This window comes from Ovis canadensis, chromosome 5, assembly GCF_042477335.2.
Source record: "Ovis canadensis isolate MfBH-ARS-UI-01 breed Bighorn chromosome 5, ARS-UI_OviCan_v2, whole genome shotgun sequence".
Taxonomy (NCBI): domain Eukaryota; kingdom Metazoa; phylum Chordata; class Mammalia; order Artiodactyla; family Bovidae; genus Ovis; species Ovis canadensis.
In genome coordinates, this window is record NC_091249.1 from 75,216,484 (window position 1) to 75,242,426 (window position 25,943).

At 44.8% G+C, this 25,943-nt stretch overlaps 1 protein-coding gene across 1 annotated transcript in view; it reads right to left on the reverse strand.

The window, feature by feature from the left end:
• Nucleotides 1–1,317: 1,317 nt before the first annotated feature.
• Nucleotides 1,318–25,943, reverse strand: part of CCDC69 (coiled-coil domain containing 69) — a 36,374-nt gene continuing 11,748 nt past the window's right edge. Inside the window, exons 2-9 of the mRNA XM_069589970.1 lie at nucleotides 21,533–21,602; nucleotides 16,020–16,126; nucleotides 15,415–15,502; nucleotides 6,806–6,879; nucleotides 5,840–5,941; nucleotides 5,231–5,350; nucleotides 4,211–4,308; nucleotides 1,318–3,577 (exon numbers count right to left, since the gene is read on the reverse strand). Coding sequence (XP_069446071.1) covers nucleotides 3,400–3,577; nucleotides 4,211–4,308; nucleotides 5,231–5,350; nucleotides 5,840–5,941; nucleotides 6,806–6,879; nucleotides 15,415–15,502; nucleotides 16,020–16,126; nucleotides 21,533–21,602 — 837 coding nt within the window. The 3' untranslated portion in view covers nucleotides 1,318–3,399. The remainder of the gene's footprint in view (nucleotides 3,578–4,210; nucleotides 4,309–5,230; nucleotides 5,351–5,839; nucleotides 5,942–6,805; nucleotides 6,880–15,414; nucleotides 15,503–16,019; nucleotides 16,127–21,532; nucleotides 21,603–25,943) is intronic.

Below are 25,943 nucleotides of genomic sequence, written 5' to 3' on the forward strand. Positions count from 1 at the left end.
GTCCCTTCTGTGTGGGACCCCAGGACTGGGGCGTCCAGTCTGTGGCTCCACCCGATCACTCCCTGGGATAAGCGTCCACTTGTGTGATCAGATTTCCTTCTCAGCCCCCTCCCAAGGTCGCAGGTGCTCACCCAGTGCTTTCCTTCTCGCCCTACCTGATTCTGTGGGAATCTTTTCGTAGCCTTGGTTACACAGGAACTCTTCCATTTTCCAGATAGTATTCTGAGAGGCTTATTGCACACGTAGATGTGTTTTTGGTGTGTTTGTAGGGGGAGGTGAGCTCTACGTTTTCATACTCAGCCATTTTCTTCAGGCTCCAATTCAGATCTTTGTTCCAACCATTCTAACAATCAGCTCAACATGTGTGTACCCATATCTCTCCCCTTCTCTCCATGGCAGACCCTTCTTTCTCCCCTAAACCCGCCATCCAAGCTTCAGCGACCCTGGTACAGAAGAGTGCGACAAAACCCATTCCAGGAAGTACAGAGTTACCTTATGCCTCTCCTCCAGTGGGGAGGAGCCCTCAGCTTCTCTCCAGGGACCTGAACAGCTTATCTTTGTCCACAAATACCTGGCCTTTCAGGTGCTCTGATACTGACGTGTGACTGTGGCCAAGTCACTCTTCTTTCACTGCACCTCTTACCTGCCCACCATGCCCCATTCACAGATAGCACCTGGGGCAGCTGATAGACAGTAAAATTTTGTCCCTGCAGCTGGGCCCACCCCCTGATGTCAGCGCCAGGCCCACAGCGACACACGATGTGCTAGGAAAGCCAGGTGGGATGCAGGGAACACCCTCTGTGTGGAAAAGACCTAGTCCAGGGATGCTGCCATTGATACCTGCCAGGCCAGGAACCTTCAGGGTATGGGGACAGCTACCACCCATGTCCTTGTGTCCCCCTGCACCCTGACCCCTGGCATCCAGGTGTAGAGCAGCGGGTAAAAGCAGGGGTAGATAACTGTGTGAACCTTGGTGGTTTTGATGCCAAGGAGGTGCCCCCTAAAAAGCAGAAAGAACCTTCACCGTCACCCGTACACTCTGCCAGCCCATCAGTGCTTTCACGTCTAGTTTCAGCCTCAGGGCCTCACTCCAAGCCTTCACCTATTCTGACAGGCAGCATTTGAGCCAGCCTTTACTCCAGCCTCAGCCCCCACACCAACCCTGGGTAAGGCCAGGGCCCATGCCAGTTCCTGAGAAGTCCAGAACTGCTGGTGAGTCCCTCAGCTCCCAGGACTTACTCCACAAGGAACCCTGCCCCCAGCAGAGGCCTAAAAGACCCACTTCCTCTCTCTCCCAGGAAAGCGAGGCCAGATGAATGCAGTATCACGTGTTCTTTTTATTTTCCATAGCTTGCCTGCCCCAGGGTGAAAGTATGACCACAGTTCACCTCTTCACAGCCACCACGGGCTACACGAGGGAAACCCCACCTCCCTCAACCTGCCCCTTCTCCAGCCCTGCCGGGCACTTTTCAATTAGAACAATGTTTTCTAATTTGCATTCTGCAGCCTGAAGTGCTCAGGTTGGGGTAGAAACTTGGTTAAAGATGTTTAACAGACGCTGGATTCTTGGCTCCTTCTTTGCGAGTTTGCAATGCACGTTAGCATATTAAAGGCTCTGAAAAGTCCTGCAGTTTGCTGAGCTGTGTAACTTGAGTGAACCTATGTGGTTAGTTGCTCAGTCACGTCTGACTCTTTGCGACCCCATGGACTCTAGCCTGCCAGGCTCCTCTCTATGGGATTCTCCAGGCAAGAATACTGGAGTGGGTTGCCATGCCCTCCTCCAGGGGATCTTCCCAGCCCAAGGATTGAACCCAGGTCTCCTGCATTGTGGGTTGATTCTTTGCCGTCTGAGCCAACAGCAGAGCTGTGTAACTTGAGTGAACTTAGAATTTCCCAAATTACTTGGCCACCCCTTCTTTTCTCGGTTGTGACCATTCACATCCAGAGCTGCCCCCAAGGCCCCTGGATAATATGTTTGCACAGGTTTGGAGAAGCATAGTCACATCTGAATACCTAGAAGGAGAAATGGATGAAGCCCAGATCGAGGGGAATGAAGAAAGCGGTCTGGGTTGATGAAGGAAACCTCTGTTCCCATGACTTGACCTTTCCTACATGCTGGCCCCCGGGAGCTGGGGGACCTCAGGCAAGGCCCACTGGATCCCGTGATCTCAGTGTGCTCTCTGCTAAAGCTTGGAAAGAAGCTGCTTTGAGGATCTTTCACAGATGGGGAGTGAGGTGCATGTGCAGGCATTTAATCAAAATGCTTATACAGAGACGGGATTGTTACTGTCTCCAGATGACCCAGTGCTTCCTGAGAAGAATCTTGAATCCTCAGATGGTCAGGCCTGGACAGGCCTGCTGAGGTTAGTTACTGCAGCCACCCCTCTGCACTGATGGGGAGGCTGAGGGCCAGGATCTACAGGCCTGGGGTCGGGGTGCTAGAAAGGACTGAGTGGAGAGCAGGACAGAGAGACTGGACAGGGTGGGGCAAACAGAGCAGAGAGAAAGACCACGTCTTATACACGGCCTCCTAGACTTCAGGGAGGAAGACAAGGTACGCTCAGATGACAGATGAGCCCCAGTCCTGGCTCTGGGTCCCTCTCCCTGCCTCGGTTTCCTCATCTGCACGGGGATGAGGTTCCAGCTCTGGCTGTTGAGGGTACGTAGATCCACTAGGGGGCACCCGAGTCCTGACGGTGCTGAGGCTGCGGGAGCAGGAGGGTGGCAAGTGAGCCCTGCCTGGTCCAGGAGGAGTAGCTCTGGCCTTAGCCCTTGGATGGACCAGACTCTGGGCCTGGGGCCGATGGTGTGCCCAGTGGGCAAGGGACTCCAGTGCCTCCCCACTTTAATTCACAGCGTGCGGTCCCCTTCCTCCCCTGCTGACCTCCAGCCCCTATTCTGACCTTCAGACAAGTCTAGAATGGAACAGTGAGTGACTCAAGGCGGTCTGTTCAATTGCCCTAACTGGTTTAGAGGCTGAGGAAAGGTCAGGCGGGGTGAGGTGGCTGGGGCAAGTTAGGTCACTGAGGAGCCGGCAGCAAAGCTGACAAGTTAGGACCAGGGGCGTGTTCCCTCTTGGTTGGATGCCCAGTGTGGCATGGTTGCCCCTGAGGAAAGCCTCAGTACTCCCTGACCTGAACAGAGAGAAGGGTCGGGGGAGCGGGAAACAAAAGGGTTCCTGTCGCTTGCCCCCTGCACCGGCTCGAGGGAGCGCGCTGCTCGGGGCCCAGGTGATTCTGTGTGGCCCAAGCCCCCAGGGCCCGCTGGGCACACACCCAGGCTCCCAGTCTCTCTCCCGCCCTGATCCCCTCCTGGGAAAAGGACAAGAGGCCCCTGCTGCCTTCTCTACCAGGTCCTGGAGAGGAAGCTGTGACCGCAGGCGTCCTGGAGGCGCAGGCCCTATGTGGCCAGGAAGGAGACCTCAGTGGGGGTGACAGAGGCCAGCGGGAAGGCAGGGGCGGCGTCAGCCCCGAGGACCCGGTACAGCAGCTCCTCCTTCTCCTGCTGGAGCTGCCGCCGTGACTGCGACTCCTTCTCCAGGGCCTCACGGGCAAGAAGCAGGTCCTCCGAGAGCTGCCTGTGGACACAGAGCCAGCGCTGCCTGAGAGGACCACCTCTTGGGGCCTCCAGCAACTGCGAAGACCAGCCTATTCCTCCAGGAAGCCTGCCCAGTGGCCCCACTTGAAAAGGCAACTCCAGCTGTTGACCAAGGTGGCCCTCAGCTTTGGGTTCAGATCTGCTCCACTACTAAGAAGCATAATTCTTCCCAGGTATTCACTCTGGGAAAATCTGCAAAATGGGAATGCTAACAGGACTGGCTCTTAGAGTCATTATAATGATTAGGATTAGATGAGATAATATGTTGTCAACAAATTACATCTGACACATGATCTTAGCTGTCATTGACTGACCCCCTACCAATGATTCAGTCATTCTTTTGGCCTCTTGAACCCTAAGCTTCCTGTTCCTTCTTCCTGAACTGGGCTTTCCCATGGAGCCCACTCAGCTGGGATGGGGACAAACAGATATTAATCAGTCCTGCTACTTCTGTTTCCGGGCAGAGCTGGTCCCTTGGGATTCCTGACCCCCAAGCAAAGAGGAACCAGCATCCTCCCCTAGACAGGCTTGGGCCTCCTGGAGACTCTCCCAACTGGAGATTCACAAAAAATAAGAGGTGGGGATGGGAGGAGCAGGGTGTGGGAGCAACTACCTTGACACAACCATCTGGTTGCGGCCTCTGGCGTGGAGGTCCTCGTTCTCCTGCTGCAGGGTGGTGATCTTCTCCTCCAACAGCAGATTTTTTTCTTTCTGTAACAAATCAGAGTGAGCTCAGAAAGCCTCCGGCACAACGTGTGCCATCACCTCCCTCTTATCCGTGGCCACCAAAAACACTGATTCACTTTAGACCAAATGTTACATTTCATGAGACACTAAGATTACTTGGAACAATGCAACTAAGGCGTGAATACAGGACTGCCAACTTTTCACTTCGCCAGATGAGTATTAAAAAAAGAAGACAGCCACTACCATCTAAAATCTCCATCAGTTCCCAAGAGAAAAAAAATAGTTTGGTTCTCCAAAAGACATAATTAAATAATGTATATAAATGTAAGTGTATCTGTTACGCTATTCCACAAAAAATGGTTGAACAAAATGGATAAGGGTCCACTGAAATGGTCTAACTTTAGGTCATGTGGCACACAAGAGGCCAGGGAACTTCTTCCAGGACAATGTAACATAATCTATTTGGATTCAATCCTAAGTCCCCCAAGGCCTTCCTTCTGGAGACAAAGTCATGGTGTCCCTAACGCCCACCACTGCCCAGGCCCGTCCTTGCTGACTCTGATTTCCCGTATCTGTTTGATTTTTTTTTCCCGGTGTTGACTCCTTCCTCAACCCTTGCCAGACCTGTGACATCTGCCAGCCCCTCCTGGTTAGCCAGGCTACTTGCCCTGGTGTCACCCAAGTGATAGCAACACTAATGGTCAAAAAGTACAAGACCAGGATTAGAAGGAGCCACTGCTGGGCCCAGACCAGCCCCAGTGACTCAAGGGCCAGCATGGGCAGGAGGTCAAAGCTGGTGCGGACCAGGCTAGGCCTTCCTCAGAGTATAATCAGTACCTACCCCCTGCACACATGACTGAGGAAACGCCCAGAAAGTGGAAGCACAAGGCTGCCTCCCCCAGCCCCCTTCCCCATCCCTCCATTCCAGCCACTGCCAGCCACGGACCACTGTCTCCATGAGGATCAGCAGCTTGTCCAGCTCATGGATTCGCTCGTTCTTCATCTCGATGACAAAGTGTAAGCTCTCCAGCTCCTGCTCCCAGAACTGGCTGAGGCTCCCGTGCTCCTAGACAGGAACACAGGGTGACCTTAGACCAGCCAGCATGGGGAGGGGCAGGGGAGTGGGGAGAGTGGGCTACCTCCCTCCTCCTCATTATGCCCCCAACTGTGTTTGACAAGTCACCTCCCCCTCTTGGCCTGTGGCAAGTGCTTAACGTGCTGTATCTTACTCTATTCCAACAGTGCCTGCTGCGCTCGCACCATCATGGACAAGGAAACCGTGGTTCACGAGGTTAAGTTGCTTCTGCTAAGTGGTAGGTCTGCTCTTGGCACTTCACTCTGAGTCCAGAGCGTGAGCACTTGACCACCCACATGCCTCTCTCTGATCTTTATGTTCCCCCTCAGTGACATGGGGACACTGTTTCTTCCAGACCCTCATTAAGGTAAGAGCATCCGTTCTAGCCCCAACCTTGAAGAGGGACTGGCCTTTCCTGCTGCCCAGACCTGGACCTCTCTGGAGACTGAAGGAGGACAGGCTGTGGGGACCGCCACCTACCTGGATGTGCTTCTTGTAGTCTCGGCTCAGGATGGACTCCTCTGCCCTCTTCATCTTGGCCTGGAAGGCCTCCAGCTGTGCAGTCAGTCTGTCAATGGTCTCCTGGAGGGGGGAGCAGGCAGGAGATGATGCAAGCCTGGCTCATAAGGCTGGAGGTGGACTTCTCCACCCCTTGGGGAGGGGTCAGTGTTGGCTTCTTCAGTCTGTCTTTGCTCTACCAGCACTGCAGGCTTAAGCACAGCCCCAGCTCTCCATACCCTTGGGGGCGATGTCAGGGTATTCAAGGCAGACTGGCATTCAAAGTGCATGCAAGCCGGGCTCAGCGTCCTTGCTCTGTCTCTTCTCTCACTGCTCCCTCTACATGCCTTCTCCTGCAGCCAACATCACATCACTCTTGCAGCTGCCAGGTACATGCCTGCCTCCATACTGCTCCCCTGTCATGGATTTTCCTCCACCTAAACTTTGTCCATCGCTTCTAGGATACGGTACCCCCTTACTAGGGCTCACAGACTCCCATCATTTGGTCCCTGCCTCTCTGGCCCCCTCATGCTCTATACCCAGGCCTCCTGGACTTGTTTCAGTTCCACAGGTACTCTGTATTTTTTCCCCTTTCCTCCATGCATTTAAACACGTGTTTTTTGTTTGTTTGTTTTCTGCTAAGGCACTCTCCCTACCCTTCTTCATCTGAAAAATTCCAACCCACCCTCAGATTCCAGCTTAGACCTCACCCTCTCTAGAAAATCCCTGACCAGTCAATCTGGGTCAGAGGCCTTCCTTCATGCTTCCACGGCTCACTGCGCAGCCACCCACAGCTCTAATCACACCATTGCCCCAGGCCCACGATGTCTCCAAGATGCTCCCAACCATCCCTGAAAAAGACTCCAACCCTCATCTCAGACCAAGATCTCCTGAGCTGACAGCAGGGTCGCCACATCACAGAGACTCACACAGCCCAACCCTTCTCACCTGCAGGGCCGCCTTGGCCTCCTGGAAGGAGTGGGTAAGGGCTTCTTTGTCCCGCTCATAGGAGGCCTGGAGGACTGGAGGGAAAGGAGGCGCAGTAAGCTCAGACCCCTGACACTTCACCCCACAGGGCCAGAGAGCCCAGGTGACCGCTTGGGACCATAGGGGTCAGGAGTCTGAGAATGCTTTTATTCATCTTTCTATCTCATGGGCTTGGGGCTGAACTAGAATTATAGTAGATATTTAATAGAAGCTCGTGGAAAGGGAAACAAATGAGATCCTGGGAAGATCTTGCATCCTGCCTCCTCTACAAAGTTCCTTTCGGAAAATTCCAACCTTGTCTCAATTGAAAGAAGACAAGAGGGAAATGACCAGTCACTGGGTGGGATGGGAAACAGGACAGAGGACAGGAAAGTGTAATATAGCCGAAAGCCCAGGGATGCAAGGGGCCTGTGTCGCAGGGGCGGTGACACATGAAAAAGAATGCTCAGTCACATAAAGGTGATAGAGCTATCAAAACTGCTAAGGTCAGCTCTATAAAAACTATATATATTGTTATAAAAACTAATTTTAAACTTTTTGATAGATTATGGGACAGGTAATTTACCAAGACAGGTTTGGTTCCAAGTAAGATGAAGGAAGCACATGCGATCCAGTCTCCTGAATTTAGCTATAAAACCAGGACAGAATGAATGGCACAACTATTTTCAGACTCTGAGCAGGAAATGGTGACAGGCAGACTGGGCAAGAAGATCAGAATTCAAAGCACTGCTCAACCAATGTATTCATTTAATTTAAACAAGACCCAGAATCTGATGTATTCAAATATTCAGAATGTTCAGGATACAATACAAAATTGCTCACATACAGATCCAAAATTCCTCAGGTGACAAGTCTAAATATTCAGCATACAAAGTGGGAAAATCTCATCTCTCCTGAGAAAAGACATTGAGCAGATGCCAACACTGAGGTGCCACAGATTTCGTCCTCCAGGGGATCTCCCTGACACAGGAATCAAACCCAGGTCTTCTGCATTGCAGGCAGATTCTTTACTGACTGAGCTACAAGGGAAGCCCGTTGGAATTATGAAGGGACCTTAAGGAAGCCACTGTATATATAAGGAAGCTCTGAAATAAAGGTTAATACTCTTCCAAAGAATGAAAAATCAGAAAGTGTAACCAAACATTAAAACCAGGAGGGAATTTTAGAACAACAGCAACAAAAAATGAAGTGAAAACTCACTTGGTGGGCTCAACAGAGGAACAGAGATGACATAAAAAAGTCTGTTGGTGATGAATTCTTTTAGTGTTTCCTCATCTAGAATGTCTCTATTTCACCTTCTTTCCTGAAGAACATTTTTTTCTGAAGATAGGATTCTTGATTTACAGTTCTTTTATTTTAGCAGTTTTAAAATGTTCCTATTCCTTGTAGCCTCCAAGCTTTCTAAAGAGAAATCCACAATCCATTCAAACATATTTCCTCTATGTAATGCACCATTTTTCTTTCGTTCTGTTCCAGATTTTTTTGTCATTAGTTTGAAAAAAAAGAGATATGTTTGAGTGTGGATTTTGTTGGGCTTGCTTTGGGGTTTAATACACACCTTTCACCTGTAGGATTATTTTTTTGCCAAATTTGGGAAGCATCCAACCATTCCTTCTTCAAATAGTTTTTCTGCACTGTATCCTTTCTGAGTCTTCAACACAAATGTCAGACATCTTAGGATTATCTTATGGATACCTGAGGCTCTGTTCATTTTTTTCCGATTTTTTTTGGCTTTTGTTCAGATTTATGGTAATTTCTATGGATAGAAGATACCTACATTAAATATGTCACAGGTAGGTTAAAAGCAAAAGAATGAAAAAGCTACATTTAAGAATAAGGAAGATTCTCAGGGATGAAGAAGTACATTACATCATGATAAAGGGGTCTATTCTCCAGGAAGACATAACAACCTTCAATATCTATACAAGTACAGTCATTCTTCAAATTACATGAAGCAAAAACCGACAGAACTGAAAAGAGAAACAGACAAATACACAATTACAGTTGAAGACCTAAACATTCCTCAATACTCGATAGAAAACATAGGCAGACAATCAGTAAGAATCTAGACCTGAACAATACTGCCAACTTGTTTTAACTGATTAATTTATAAAGCACTCAACAGCAGAATACACATTCTTTCTGAGTGCACATGAAGCATTCACAAGATAGACCACATCTTGAATCATAAAAAAGCTGTAACAAGTTAAAAAAGGAATAAACTATAAACTATGTTCTCTGACTGCAAAGGAATCAAACTGGATACCGGCAACAAAAAGAGAACTGGAAAATATCCAAACACTTAGAAGGAAATACCCTTTTAAATTGTCAATGAGCTAAAGAGGAAGTCTTGAGGGAGATTAGAAGAAATTTTGAACTGAACAAAGAATAGAAAACATCAGTTTCTAAGATGCAGATAATGCAGTGCTTAGGGGGGAATTTTTAGCATTAAGGGCTTATGTTAGAAAAGTGAAAGTCGCTCAGTCATGTCCAACTCTTTGTGATTCCATGGACTATACAATCCATGGAATTCTCCAGGCCAGAATACTGGAGTAGATAGCCTTTCCATCCTCCAGGGGATCTTCCCAACCCAAGGATAGAACACAGGTCTCCCGGATTGCAGGCAGATTCTTTACCAGCTGACCCACCAGGGAAGCCCATTGAAGTTAAATTTGTACTTAAATACTGCCTAGAAAAGAAATGGCCAAGCATGTCTTTTCTTGTATTTATCTGGTGTCTGTGTATCCTCCATGGTCAAATATCTGTTTAGATCTTTAGGTTTCTCTGAAAAATTCTACTGAATATTTTAAAATGATATAGTGCAACTCTCTACAATCTCTTTCAGAGACAGAAGAGGAAGGGACATTTCCCAGCTCATTCCATGAGGCAAGCTTTGCCCTGATGCTACAACCAGACAGATGGTACAAGAAAACTATAGACCTGCTGCTGCTGCTAAGTCGCTCCGACTCTGTGCGACCCCATAGAGGCAGCCCACCAGGCTCCCCCGTCCTTGGGATTCTCCAGGCAAGAACACCAGAGTGGGTTGCCATTTCCTTCTCCAATGCATGAAAGTGAAAAGTGAAAGTGAAGTCGCTCAGTCGTGTCTTCGCAACCCCATGGACTGCAGCCTACTAGGCTCCTCCATCTGTGGGATTTTCCAGGCAAGAATACTGGAGTAGGGTGCCATCGCCATAAACGCAGATAAAAATCTTCAATAAAATATTAGCAAATCAAGTTCAGCAACATGTAAAAAGACCAAGAGAGGTTTTGTTAATGCAAGTTGAAAAATTGAAAGCTCAAATTAATATAATCTACCATATTAACAGTATAAAAAAGAAAAATCACATGATTATATGGATCATGGATCTAAATGTAAAACTTAAAGCCATATAATTTTTGGAAGAAAAGAGAGAATATCTTTGTTACCTAGAGTTCAGCAAAGAGTTCTTAGACATGACACCAACAGCATAATTGATAAAAGAAAAAATGGCCTAGAATTTATTAAAATTAAAAGCTTTGCTTTGTGAAAACCATTAATGAGAAAATAAAAAACAAACAAACAAATAAATCTTAAACACACACACATGGACTAGGAGAAAATATTTGTAAATACAAAGGACCTCTATCCAAAATACATAAAGATCTCTCAAAACTCAACAGTAAGAACAAAACAAGCTAATTAGATACATAGGACTTGAACAGCCATTCTGCCAAAGAGGTTATACAGACAGCAAATAAACCCAAGAAAAGATGTTCAACATGGTAAATCATTATAGAGATATAAATTATACCCACCATGAGATATCACTACCTATTTATTAAAGCAGCAAAAAAATAAAGTCTTAACAAGTGTTAGTGAAAAAGAACAGTGGAACTCACCCATCACTGATGGGAATGTAAAATGATGGTTCCTTAGGAAAGCAATTTAGTCAATTGTCACAAAGCTGAATATACATGTACCACGTGACCTATCCATCCCACTCCTAGATGTTTACCCAAGAAACTTAAGAACACACAGAAACCTTACACAAATGTTGAGGAGAACACTATTCATAATTACCTCCAGCTGGAAATGACCTGTCCCTACTTGGACAAGGGGATGAGTGAACAATGGATCACAATTCAGCCTTGAAATAGGAGGCACTCCTGATATACCCAGTCACTTAGAAGACTCTCAAATGTACCACGATGAGGGAAAGAAGCCAGTGTTAAATATCATATTGCATTGTTTTGTTTCTGCAATAATCTTAAAAAGACAAAACCATGTGTGGAGAACAGATCAGTGTTTCCCAGGGGTTAGGGTGGGAGAGGATGTGAATACAAATGGGCAGCCTGAGAGAGTGTTTTGGGGGTGATGGGACTGTTTTATATTGGATTATGGTGGTGGCTGCATGAATCTATACATGTGTTAAAGTTTATGAAACTACATCAGAAAGTCCATTTTAATGTATAATAATTAAAAACAAAAACAGAAAATAAAAGACAATAAAGTGTCTACAAGTGTAAAAATAAACCACCACTAGTCTTTCCCAGTTACACTTCCCCCATGGCATGTTTCTCATCATTTATTTAATGTTCACTTTGTTTTTGTCATTTAGTCACTAAGTTGTGTCTGACTCTTTTGCAACCCCATGGACTATAGCCCACCAGGCTCCTGTGTCTGTGGGATTTCCCAGGCAAGAATATTAGAGTGGGCTGCCATCTCTTTCTCCAGGGGAATCCTCCTAGCCCAGGGATTGAACCGCGTCTCCTGCGTTGGCAGGTGGATTCTCTACCACTGAGCCAACAGGCAAGCCTTAAGCAGCACCTGACAGGTGCCCAGCAACCGAAAAATAACTATGAAAGAATTCTGACTGTTGGGAAGAACTCAAGACAGGCAGTCCCTTCCCCTCTGGGTTTTCACAATAGGAAAATTGTCTTATTAATATCTTTATAACACTAAAACCAGTATCAAATCAATGCTCTGCTTGGAGAAGAAAGCTGTTTTCCCATAATAGCTCTGAGAAGGAGGGAAGGACTTTAGAGATATAGATACTGAAGTGATATTCCAGGTAAGTTTCAGAGATACTGTAGAAAGTGAACTGAGGTCAACTGACAGGCCCAGTTTCACAGGGTACATTAGTACCCTTCAAATTCCCAGGGCAAAGGCTTCAATTCTATTTCAAAACATTTTATGCTAATGTTGCAATATGTTTCAAGATTCTTAAAATTGTTCAGACCTCTGTTCTAGTTATTCCATTTCTGGAAATCTAAGGATATAATGTAAAATATGAGCACATCTTTAGGCAAAACACATTTAGTGCAGAATTACTTAAACAGTAGTTAAAATCTTTATGTCTAGACTCACAGGAAATAAGGAAAACCATGTGTGCAGTGGTCTAGACTTTACAAACATTTTAGCAGCAGACGAATTACTTGCAAATATGTTTGACACAATGTTAAATAAAAAGAACTGTGTATAAAATTTTATATATAAAATAATCTTAACTGTGTTTTTAAAAGACAAAAAATTCTGGGGGAAAGTAATGAAAATACTGATGATGAAAAAAAATTGGTATCACTTTTTTGAGGTCAATTTCAACAGCATCAAAAATCTAGATAACCTTCCCCAAAGAAGCTATACAAATAATCAACATGCACATGAAAAGATGCTCAGCAAAATCAGTCATTAGGGAAATACAAGTCAAAACCACAGGGAGATACCACTTCGCACTCACTGGGATGGCGATAGTAAGAACAACAGTGACAGAAACTGACAAGTATCGGCAAGGATGTGGTGCAACTGGGACTCTCGTGCCCTCCTGTTGGAGCTGAAAACCGGTACCGCTACTATGGAAAACAGTTTGGTGGATTCTCAAAAAGTTAAGCACAGAATTACCAAGTGACCCAGCAGTTCTGCTCCTGGGGGTATAGCCAGGGGAACTGAAAGCAGGTGATCAACCAGGGGCTTGTACTGAAGGCACTTGTTCACAGCCCATCCATGAGCAGATGAATGGATAAAAGAGAGTGTGGGGTGCCTAGGCAATGGGATATCATATGCCACAGAAAGGAAGGGAAATTTTTTTAAATGGTGTTGGGGAAAGGAATGGATGCAGCATGGATGAGCTTTATTCTGGGTGAAGGAAGCCAGCTGCAGGGGTTGTGGGATTCCATACACATGAGTGTCTGGAGTGGGCAAAGTCATGAGACTCAGAGCAGATTGGTAGTTGCTGGGGGGCTGGAAGGGTGAGTGTGGGGTTGGGGCGTGACTGCTTAGTGGGTATGGAGTTTGCTTTTAGGATGAGAGAGTTCTGGAAGGGTACAGTGGTGATGGTTTCAGGGGACTGTGACTAGACAAAATGTCACTAATGGTAAATTTCATGTTTATTTTACCAAAATAAAAGATATATGTACATAAACTTTGTCATACCAACCCTACTAGGATGTTTTTCTAATGATAAAATCATGAATGTGGCAAAGATTTTACAAAATGGGGTTCACTGTGTATCATTGATGTTATAAACAATGGTAAAAGTTTGAACTTGCTGAAATGCCTAACCCAAGGGGCTAGTTAAAAGAACAAGGGAACACAGTGGAATGCTATGTAGTTACTAAAAGTTGTGCTACAGGAGTTTAATGACAAGATGTTAATACAGTGCACAGTGAAAAATCAATTTATCTCCTCCCCCCAAAGTAGATGTGTGTATAGATGTATATTCTAGGTAAATACACACTAAAGAAGTACAAGGGATCTATATCAAAGGGGTAACAGTGACTAGTTCTGGGTGGAATTATACACAATTTTAATTTTCTCAGTAATAAAATAATAAATGCTAATAAATACTTGCTAAGTATCTTGCAAAATATCAGGGACTGTTCTAGATTCTTTCATCTGTCTGCTTGTCTTTCTGTCTATCTATCTATCCATCTGTAAATTAAATTGTTTGACTCTCTAAAAGACCCTATGAATAAGAGTTAACTGACTTCTTCAAGGTTACACAGGTGATAAGAGATGAAGCTGGGATTCAAACCCTGAGACCATGGCTGCAGAGCCTGAGCTCCAGCCATTACAAGATCATTTTTTTAATCCATACATTCTAAATTTTCTATGATAAGCATGATCACATATAAAAGAAAGAAAGGTATTTGAAAAAAATAATCAACCTAAGCATATGCCAAAGCCTTTGACTGTGTGCATCACAATAAACTGTGGAAAATTCTGAAAGAAATGGGAATACCAGACCACCTGACCTGCCTCTTGAGAAACCTATATGCAGGTCAGGAAGCAACAGTTAGAACTGGACATGGAACAACAGACTGGTTCCAAATAGGAAAAGGAGTACATCAAGGCTGTATATTGTCACCCCGCTTATTTAACTTATATGCAGAGTACATCATGAGAAACGCTGGGCTGGAAGAAGCACAAGCTGGAATCAAGGTTGCTGGGAGAAACATCAATAACCTCAGATATGCAGATGATACCACCCTTACAGCAGAAAGTGAAGACGGACTAAAAAGCCTCTTGATGAAAGTGAAAGACAAGAGTGAAAAAGTTGGCTTAAAGCTCAACATTCAGAAAACTAAGATCATGGCATCTGGTCCCATCACTTCATGGGGAAATAGATGGGGAAACAGTGGAAACAGTAGAAACAGTGTCAAACTATTTTTTTGGGCTCCAAAATCACTGCAGATGTGACTGCAACCATGAAATTAAAAGACACTTACTCCTTGGAAGGAAGGTTATGACCAACCTAGATAGCATAGTCAAAAGCAGAGATATTACTTTGCCAAAAAAGGTCCATCTAGTCAAGGCCATGGTTTTTCCCGTAGTCATGTATGGATGTGAGAGTTGGACTGTGAAGAAAGCTGAGTGCCAAAGAATTGATGCTTTTGAACTACGGTGCTGGAGAAGACTCTTGAGAGTCCCTTGGACTGCAAGGAGATCCAACCAGTCCATCCTAAAGGAGACCAGCCTGGGTGTTCATTGGAAGGACTGATGCTGAAGCTGAAACTCCAGCACTTTGGCCACCTCATGAGAAGAGTTGACTCACTGGAAAAGACTCTGATGCTGGGAGGGGTTGGGGGCAGGAGAAGGGGACGACAGAGGATGAGATGGCTGGATGGCATCACTGACTCAATGCATGCGAGTTTGGGTGAACTCCGGGAGTTGGGGATGGACAGGGAGGCCTGGCGTGCTGCGATTCATGGGTCTCAAAGAGTTGGACATGACTGAGCGACTGAAATGAACTGAACTGAACTGAAGCATAGAGCTGTCGTCATTGTGGGAAGGAAACATGGGTATTTAAATATTCTCCTATTTGTCTAGGTTTTCCAAATTTCCTATAATGAATACAGATTGTTTTTTAAAATGGAAAGGAAAAACATCTCTCAAGTAAGGAAATACAAAGCATGGGGTCAAATATTATAAGCCCAAAAGGACAAGTCTTAGGACCCTGCAGACTCCAGTCCTGAAGTGACAATTGTTTAGGGACCAGAGGTGGGTGGGAGGGGAAAATGGGAGTACCATGTGAGCTCGGCAGGTGGAACTGAGGAGTCTGGTCCACAGCCTTCCAAATGCATCTTTTCCTTACCTCGCAGGGCCTCCGCATGTTCTCCCTCTAGGATTTTTCGCTGTTCATTCAGTTTCTCTCCAAGTTCTAGCTCCCTCTCCTTCTCCACCTGGGGGCAGAGGGTCCCGAGCAGAATGAGATTCAGTAGGTTCAGGGCAGCCTCACTTATCCACTCACCAACCCTGGAGCCTTTTGGAGGCTGGTGATCAGAGTCCCCCCCGCTGATCTGAGTGACGGAAATGACGCATACATTCCCATGAGGGTGCAGAGAGGGCGCAAAGCCTCCAAGACATAGCTGATGTGACTGACTTCACCCTCTTTAGGGCTTAAGGGCGGACTTCCAGAGATGTGCCACGTGGATAGAGATTTTGGAGCCTTCTAATCCTGATGCCAATGAAGGCAGAAAGCCCTTTGCTATGTTGGTGGTTCCCCACTTTTACTGAATAGAATAAATAAAACAAATTATATGCCCACAGTTACAAATATTTGTTCAACAGATATAGGACTCTTTTCTGGGCAAAAGGAGTAAGAGATACTTGCAACAATGATAAAACCAAAAGTTGACCTTGCTCTGGAATTTAATGAGGTTAGTGGAGCAGGAGGAAAAGAAAGGGGTTGGGACTCACCTGCTGCGCCCATTTCTTCTTGTCCTCTTCATGTTGCTGGAGGATTCTGGTGATAGCCTTTTGGTGCTGCTCAGCCTCCTCAGGTGCACATACATGGTCGGTTGTGGCTATAGGTGAGGGAGAAAAAAATCACAGAGTGAAAAAAAAAAAATCACAGAGTGGAGGCTGGGTCCAGGCCCAATGGAGAGGGTGTGGGAGGCAGGAGCTACGGTGTGGGGAGCCTGGTCTCCCCCTCAAAAATGTTTCAGTTGGAGGATCAACTTCCAGAGGCAGCTCCTTAAATCCCCCTGTCTTTGGAGACCCTCCTTCATGAAGCGGAGGAGCCAGAGGCCTCATCTTGCCCCTAAGATCTACAGGAGAGCAAGTGACTCACAGAACACATTCAGCCTATAAAGGTGCTGTTTGCTTCATCCAGTGTCTAAATTAAAGAAACAGTGGCTGACTTAATAACCGGGCAGCTTTTACTTAATCCTACAGATTCCCAACTCTTTTTAAAAGTCCTGATTTAAGCTTTTACTTATTTATTTGTTGTCTTTGTTCCGGTGTGGGCTTTCTCTAGTTACGGCGCGTAGGGGCTGCCGCCTAGTTGCGGTGCATGGGCCCCTCATTGTGGTGGCTCCTCTTGTTGTGGAGCCGGGGCTTTAGGGCACACGGCTTTCAGCACTCGTGGCAAGAGGGATCTTAGTTCCCAGACCAGGGATCAAACCTGTGTCCCCTAAATTGGCAGCTTGATTATTAACCCCTGGACCAACAGGGAAGTCCTCCAACTCTTCTTGAAGAAGCCGAAGAAGTAGCAGTGTGTGATTCAGTGTCCAGCAGGAGCTGGCCTGAGGAACAGCGGCCTCCCCTCCAACCAGGATGTGGTTCTGCCACTCACCACCGTCCTCACCTCGCCTCTCCTCACTAAGGGGCTAGTTGGTCACACGCTTTATCTGCGGGGCTCTGTGTCTGAGTGCGACACCTCACAGTGCAGAAAGGCTGCTGTGAGCAGGAAGGAGACCTTGAAAATAGGAAGTCTAGCCATTGATGAGGGAAACTGCAAAACAGGCCTGGTGATGTCACTCTGGTGAGTCCAACAGGCTCTGGGTCTCACCTAAGGCGGGGATCCACCCTCTCTGGGCCTCTGTTACCTAATACGTTAAATCAGGATAATAATAATACCTGCCTCATAGGGCTATTGAGATGATTAAGTCAGGAAACAACGGCAATGAAAATAACAACAGCATGTAAAGAATATGGAGACTAAACAACAACAAAGGATACCAAGAGCTTACTATGCTCAGAAACATGCCCGGCTCTGCCCCAAGTGTCTCACAGGCGTTACTCACTGAATCCTCAGAGCTACCCAGAGTGGTGGGTACCACGATTATTCCCATTTCACAGACGAGGAAGCGGAGGGACAGAGAAATTATGCACCCTGTCCAAGATCACCCAGTTCCCAGCTGGGGTAAGTGGCTGTGAACCTACAAAAGCTGATTCCACAGCAAACACTCTGAACTACCATGTTGTTCTTTCTGTCTGCTCACGCATCAAAGCAGTGAGTGTACCAACACAGGGAAGCAGCCTGAGTGTCTTTTAACATATGAATGAATAAATAGGATGCACAGCAACAAAAGTCTACACATACAAAGGAGCCTTACTCAGCCACAGAAAAGAATTAGACTCTGCTATTTGCAACAACATGGATGGACCTAGAGGGTATTACGCTTAGCACACTAAGTCAGAGAAAGACTAATACTGTGGGTAATCACCTATTTGTGGAATCTAAAAACTACAACAAACAAATGAGGAAAAAACAAAAGCAGCAGGTGTAGCGCCAGGCATTTGGAGGTGCTCAGTAAGTGCTCTTTAGGACTTCCCTGGAGGTCCAGTGGTTAAGCTTTCATACTTCTACTGCAGGGGGCACAGGTTTGATCCCTAGTAGGGGAACTAAGACCCTGCATATTATGTGATGTGGCAAAAAAATGCTCTTCATTGTTCACTAAATGTTTCTCAGGGCTCATGACAGCATTGGAGGCTTATATTAGCATTGTTATAAATGCTAATAATAATATTATTAATTATATTGATATTATATAATTATTAATATTAATGTTATATTAATTATATTAAATATTTATGATACAATATATAATATTAATATATAATATTATATATCATTTATATTACATATTATATAACACATATAATATATGTATTATATTAATATAATATATGTATAATATATTAATATGCATTAATATTATATATTAATGATATATAATGTATAATGTTAATATATGTAACATGCAATATAATATAATATTAAATATATATATATAATATTATATATTACTGCTAGTAATAATATTATTACAGAATTTCATAGGCCAGGTTGGTTACAAGGTATAATGAGAAGTGTGAAGAAAGAGGCTGTGGTCAGTCCATCAGATAAGAGCCCTGGGTCTGGGGGAGGGGGGTGAGAGGAGGCAGAGGTCGTGATCTTGTAGTTCCAGGCTCTCATAAACCATTTCGCTCAAGATCTCAAATGTTGGTCAGCAGTACCAAACTGGTCCCAATTTATGTGTGTGGGTGCTATTTATTACAGGGACTTACCATCATTAACAATGCAGACTGTGGCTCAGATCATGAACTCCTTATTGCCAAATTCAGACAGAAATTGAAGAAAGTAAGGAAAACCAGTAGACCATTCAGGTATGACCCATATCAAATCCCTTATGATTATACAGTGGAAATGAGAAATAGATTTAAGGGACTAGATCTGATAGACAGAGTGCCTGATGAACTATGGACGGAGGTTTGTGACATTGTACAGGAGACAGGGATCAAGACCATCCCCAAGAAAAAGAAATACAAAAAAGCAAAATGGCTGTCTGAGGAGGCTTTACAAATAAAATAGCTGTGAAAAGAAGAGAAGTGAAAAGCAAAGGAGAAATGGAAAGATATACCCATTTGAATACAGGGTTCCAAAGAATAGCAAGGAGAGATAGGAAAGCCTTCCTCAGTGATTAGCGCAAAGAAATAGAAGAAAACAATAGAATGGGAAAGACTAGAGATCTCTTCAAGAAAATAAGAGATACCAAGGGAACATTTCACGCAAAGATGGGCTCGATAAAGGACAGAAATGGTATGGACCTAACTGAAGCAGAAGATATTAAAAAGAAGTGGCAAAAATACACAGAAGAACTATACAAAAAAGATCTTCACGAACCAGATAATCACGATAGTGTGATCACTTACCTAGAGCCAGACATCCTGGAATGTGAAGTCAAGTGGGCCTTAGGAAGCATCACTATGAACAAAGCTAGGGGAGAGGATGGAATTCGAGTTGAGCTATTTCAAATCCTAAAAGATGATGCTGTGAAAGTGCTGCACTCAATATGCCAGCAAATTTGGAAAACTCAGCAGTGGCCACAGGACTGGAAAAGGTCAGTGTTCATTCCAATCCCAAAGGAACGCAATGGCAAAGAATGCTCAAACTACCGCACGATTGCACTCATTTCACATGCTAGTAAAGTAATGCTCAAAATTCTCCAAGCCAGGCTTCAACAATACATAAACTGTGAACTTCCAGATGTTCAAGCTGGATTTAGAAAAGGCAGAGGAACCAGAGATCAAATCACCAATGTCTGTTGGATCATGGAAAAAGCAAGAGAGTTCCAGAAAAACATCTATTTCTGCTTTATTGACTATGCCAAAGCCTTTGACTGTGTGGATCACAATAAACTGTGGAAAATTCTGAAAGAGATGGGAATACGAGACCACCTGACCTGCCTCTTGAGAAATCTGTATGCAGGTCAGGAAGCAACAATTATAACTGGACATGGAACAATAGACTGGTTCCAAATAGGAAAAGGAGTACATCAAGGCTGTATATTGTCACCCTGCTTATTTAACTTATATGCAGAGTACATCATGAGAAACGCTGGGCTGGAAGAAGCACAAGCTGGAATCAAGATTGCCGGGAGAAATATCAATAACCTCAGATATGCAGATGACACTACACTTATGGCAGAAAGTGAAGAACTCAAGAGCCTCTTGATGAAAGTGAAAGAGGAGAGTGAAAAAGTTGGCTTAAAGCTCACCATTCAGAAAACTAAGATCATGGCATCTGGTCCCATCGCTTCATGGCAAATAGATGGGGAAACAGTGGCAGACTTTACTTTGGGGGACTTCAAAATCACTGCAGATAGTGATTTCAGCCATGAAATTAAAAGATGTTTACTCCTTGGAAGGAAAGTTATGACCAACCTAGACAGCATATTAAAAAGCAGAGACATTACTTTGCCAACAAAGGTCCATCTAGTCAAGGCTATTGTTTTCCCAGTAGTCATGTATGGATGTGAGAGTTGGACTATAAAGAGCTGAGCGCTGAAGAATTGATGCTTTTGAACTGTGGTATTGGAGAAGACTCTTGAGAGTCCCTTGGACAGCAAGGAGATCCAACCAGTCCATTCTAAGGGAAATCAGTCCTAAATATTCATTGGAAGGACTGATGTTGAGGCTGAAACCATAATACTTCAGCAATCTGATGAAAGAATTGACATATTGGAAAAGACCCTGACGTTGGGAAAGATTGAAGGCAGGAGGAGAAGGGGATAACAGAGGATGAGATAGTTGGATGGCATTACCGACGTGATGGACATGAGTTTAAGTAGGCTCCAGGACTTTGTGATGGGCAAGGAAGTCTGGCATGCTGCAGTCCATGGGCTCACAAAGAACTGGACATGACTGAGTGACTGAACTAGCTATCTAACTAACAATGTGTAGTCTTCAGCCCCACTCCTAGAGATCCTAATTTAGTTGGTCTGTGGTGGGGCCTCAGAATTGGTATTTTTGAAAATCCACCCCAGGTAATTCTTATGTATAGTCAGATTGGAGAACATCTAAATTCTGACCCAGTTGCTTATCTGGTACTTTCACTTCGTCTACAATATCCTGATAGTCTCCAGGTGGTAATTAAACACTTTCAGAGATGGAGAGCTCATTCTATCAGTAGCTCTGATGATTTTAAACCATCAACCAGACAAAGAAAACTCCTTTGAGAGTGAACTGAATTCTGCCAGTGTGTTTTGGCTATGTTCAGGCCCTGGTACTGATCTCTGGGTCACACTGAACAAGGCTCCTCTTTCTTCTCTGTGAGGGCACTTCAGTCACTTGGAGAGAACTGTTGTATTTTATCACAACATCTTCTGTTTCTTTACCTGTTCTGTAAAGGACATGACTTCCAGATTCCTCATCAGCCTGATTCTTCTCCACTGTACTCTCTCCATTTTCTTCCAGATTTCTCTGAAAATGTGCTTTTCAGAAATAAACTCAGCACTCCAGGTGTGGTAGCAATAGCGAGGATCAGGGAAGAACTATCACCTCCCTGATTTTAGAAATGATACTCCTGTTAAAGTAACCTAACTAAAATCTCAGGAGATAATTAAATAGCCATATCATGTTTGTTGATTATAAAATAGGAAGCCTCACAGATGTCAGAGAGGGCATTTATAGGGTGGACTACTCACCTGTGTCACCATTGAGGGGACCCAGTTCCTGAGGCTCTGGTTTGGGAGGCTGATCTGGTCTTTGGCGCCTCTGGAAGAAATGAGATAACAGTGAGGATGAAGGTAGGAGGTTAATGTGAGGGTAGATGCTATGGTAATTCTTCCAAAGGCAAGATAGGAATTCCAGTTGTGCCAACCCCTGCACTATGCCCAGTTCCCTTAGGCTTTCTTCCTCACAGTCTCAAGGCAGCATCCGCTCTGTGGGGAAGGGGTTCTCAGATAGGATTTCATCTTGGCCAGGGAAACCCTCAGCGGGGAGCTTGATGCTGGTTGATGTCTCCTTAGATTCTTGTACTTTGGCTCGGCTACCAACCATGGGCTCCTCCCTGCCCTTATCTTCCTTCTCCATGGACTTGGCCAGACCTTATGCTATTCCCCTCATCCCAGTTACGGCCTTTAAGTGTCTTAAAACTTCCCAACCCCCAGTTTAGAGACAATTCCCCTTCCTCCTCGGGGCCCTTGGCTACCACAACTTTCAGCAAGTTCCCTGTATTGAAGGCAGAGCATCAAACTTCAAGCCATGGTTTTACTGTTTCTTCTCTGCTAGAAGGGCTGTTTCTCCAACTATATGGAGGTGGCAGTATATAACGTGACAGTTGGAGGTGAAATACTGCAGCCAGGTCATACCAGGCACTATCTCAGCTAATCTTCAGAAGAGCCCGGGAAATATGTACGTCCCCCAACTTAAAAATGAGAAGGCTGAGGCAAAAGAGGATTCCATCAAGGCAGATCAGGGGACATCTGGCAGAGTCAAGTATTTGACCCATACCTAGTAAGCACTTTAACTAACCTTGGTCAGTGGAGGTTGAATCAGAGGAGAGAACTGATGCAAAAGGGCTTTCTACAATAACTTGTAGAAATATTTGTTTATTTAATATTTATTTACTTGACTGTGCTGGGTCTTAGTTATAGCACACAGGATCTTTAATTGTGGCATGTGAACTCTTAGCTGTGGCATGTGGGATCTAGCTCTCTGACCAGCGATTAAACCTGGGCCCCCTTCACTGGGAATGCAGAGTCTTAGCCACTGGCCACCCGGGGAAGTCCCAGAAGGGTTTTCTATACCACAAAACAGTGTCAATGGCTCTAAGATTTTGGTTTTCATAAATAATATTTTCAAATAGGAGATTTGGTATGGGTTGACAAGCAAGAATGCTGAAAAAATAATTTGCAGACTACCACTATCATTTCATAAAATAGAAGAAATTTAAACCTTGCAAAATGTACTAAGGAAAGCTCGAGATAGTTCTTTCAGGAAAGGAGAAATAACATCTTACTCAAAGTTACACACAATGAATATCTTTAATTTTCACCCCAGAGAGGTGAAAAGTTGGTCAAAGTCTAGCACTGGTCACTGGACCAAGATGTGGGGTAGAAAAAAATTTAAGCCGTTTTGTATACTTTTCAAAATGTTCTAAAATGTTAGCTAGACTTACTGTGATCATTTCACAGTGTGCACAAATATTGAATCATTCAGTTGTACATCTGAAATAGTATGTTATTTTTCAATTGTACCTCAAAAAAGTTTTCTTATTTTAAAAAAAGATAGTCTAAGCCTCATTTTCAGTTCAGTTCAGTTCAGTTGCTCAGTCGTGTCTGACTCTTTGCGACCCCATGAATCATAGCACGCCAGGCCTCCCTGTCCATCACCAACTCCCAGAGTTCACTCAGACTCACATCCATTGAGTCAGTGACGCCATCCAGCCATCTCATCCTCTGTCATCCCCTTCTCCTCCTGCCCCCAATCCTTCCCAGCATCAGAGTCTTTTCCAATGAGTCAACTCTTCGCATGAGGTGGCCAAAGTACTGGAGTTTCAGCTTTAGCATCATTCCTTCCAAAGAAATCCCAGGGCTGATCTTCTTCAGAATGGACTGGTTGGATCTCTTTGCAGTCCAAGGGACTCTCAAGAGTCTTCTCCAACACCACCCAAGCCTCATTTTAGAAAACACTTAAATAAGTCAGCTCATGAAAAACCCATGAAAGTGTTCAATTGTGAATTACCACTGTAAAAGAAAACCTTTACTTTTTACTGTGATAATAGATTAAGTGATTAATAGAATAAAAATTATTAACAATTTCCTGAAGTCGAGAATGAATGAAATGCTGCTGGAAAGCATAGTTCTGGTTGGGGATGGATGAGAGGGGAAGGCTTCTAGAACCTTCTGCTCCTGCCCCACAGTTTCCACCACAGAGCCTGGTGCAAACTGAACCTGGCACACTGAGCAAGAAACAGTGTCTCTCTCCCCCAGGTCCTGGTCCCCAGGATCTGCTCAGTGGCTGGCAATCCAGCCACCCTCCTCCACCCACCCTGTGAAGTCTCGTCCCTTCCCACACAGGGGAGAGGGGGTGCCTGGCCCAGGAACAAGCTGTCAACACAGGACTCTGGGGTAATGACAGGAGCCAGCCTCTCCCCCTGGGCTGGAGGAAGGAGGCAGACAAACACCAACGGTGGATTGTCTTGTCCCTGTTGCCACTCCTGGTTACACTTAATCTGGTCAATGTTTTAATGGGAGTGAGATTTCCAGAATTCCAGTTCCAGCTCTTCTACAAACTTGGACAAATCTCTACCCTCCTCTGGGCTCCCGCTTTCTCCTTTGTGGAGGAAGTGGAGGTGTGAGGCGTTCTTACTTTCACTCAACAATGCCAACGGTGTTCATACCCCGAGTGTCTGATCTTAGCTCTTTTCAACTGCACTGAGAGATAAGGGTTATTACGAAGGAGGACACTGGAGCTCAGGGAGGTAAGACACAGTCCTATGCGGCCTGGGTGTCAAAATCAACATGAGAACCAGGTCTCAGAAGAGTAGAGACCAGAACAGTATTGTTAAGAACTCAGGGATTCTAGGGACTTCCCTGGCAGCCCAGTGGTTAAGACTCCATGCTTCCAATGCAGGAGGCATGGGTTTCATCCCTTGTTGGAGAACTAAGATCCCACATGCCACACAACACAGCAAAGGAAAAGAGAAAGAAACAACTCTTGGATTCTAAAATCACCCAGATCTGGATTCAAACCCTAAATTTAACACATTGCCTCTCCAAGCCTTGATTTCCTCACAAGGTTATTTTAAGGATTAGCTGAGATAAAGCACTTATAACTCCATAATTCTAACAGCTCAAACACGGCATGATGATTTTTACCACTTTATATCTGAAAAAGCGTGGCAGGATAAAGACCACAGTGCTGTGTTAGGCCGCTTAGGCTATCATTGGCCTCAGGTTGCCTGAAATAAGATCATAAGGCTCATGAGAAACTTCTCCCAAACAACCACCATGGAAGGTGAAAAACTCTTCTCCACTAACAGCTTCCAGACCTTAGGCAAGACATAACCTTGGGCTTGAGTCTCCAGATCCTGACAGCACCTCTGCCCCCAGGATGACCACCCAGAATCAAGGCACTCAAGACTCATCTTAGGACATCCCTGGGGGTCCAGGTCCCTGCAATGTGAGGGATGTGGGACACCCAAGCTGGAGAGCTCAAGCCCCACAGTGATTCCACAGGCCACACCTAGGGCCCAACTCCACTGAATAAATAACTATTTGAAAAATAAAATCAGTATTTTTTAAATAATTTTTTTAAAAAGACTCATTATAATAGTCCTCATGCTACTGTTCTCTCTATAACATTTAAATATTGGTAAACATCTTTTTCCAAATATAGTGGTAATAAAGAATACACATTTATTCACTTTTGGAATTTATATATATTCCCTTACATCTCATTTTTTCAAATAGAAGCATTTACTACATGGCATTAAATATTTTGTAATTAATTTTAATGACTTCAGTATGATATCTTATAGATGAACTTAATCATTTAATCAGTAATCCACTGTTGAATGGACTTCCCTGGTGGCTCAGACAATAAAGAATCTGTCTGCAATGTAGGAGACCTGGGTTTGATCCCTGAGTAGGGAAGATCCCCTGGAGAAGGGCATGGCAACCCAATCCAGTATTCTTGCCTGGAGAATCCCATGGACAGAGGAGCCTGTGGAGTCTGTGGGGTTGCCAAGAGTTGGACACAACTGAGTGACTTATACTTTCACTTTCCACTGTTGAATATTTACATTATTTTCATTTTTAAATTTTCAAATCATGCCTTAGGGAACATAATGATTGTAAGACTTTTACACATCTAAAGTTATTGTCTCTACACTTCAGAAAGGCTCTACCGATTAACTAGCCCACTAGTAGCATACAGAAGGCCAGTTTTACTGCAACTCTGCCAACATGGACTAGTGTCTTTTTTATTTTAATGTTGATCAATTTGCTAGGCCAAAACCAAACCAAAAACAACCTACTGTACTCCTGGCCCCAACATGCACACCATGAGTTCAACACCATCCCAAGTTGCTCTAGACCATCCCAGCATGAC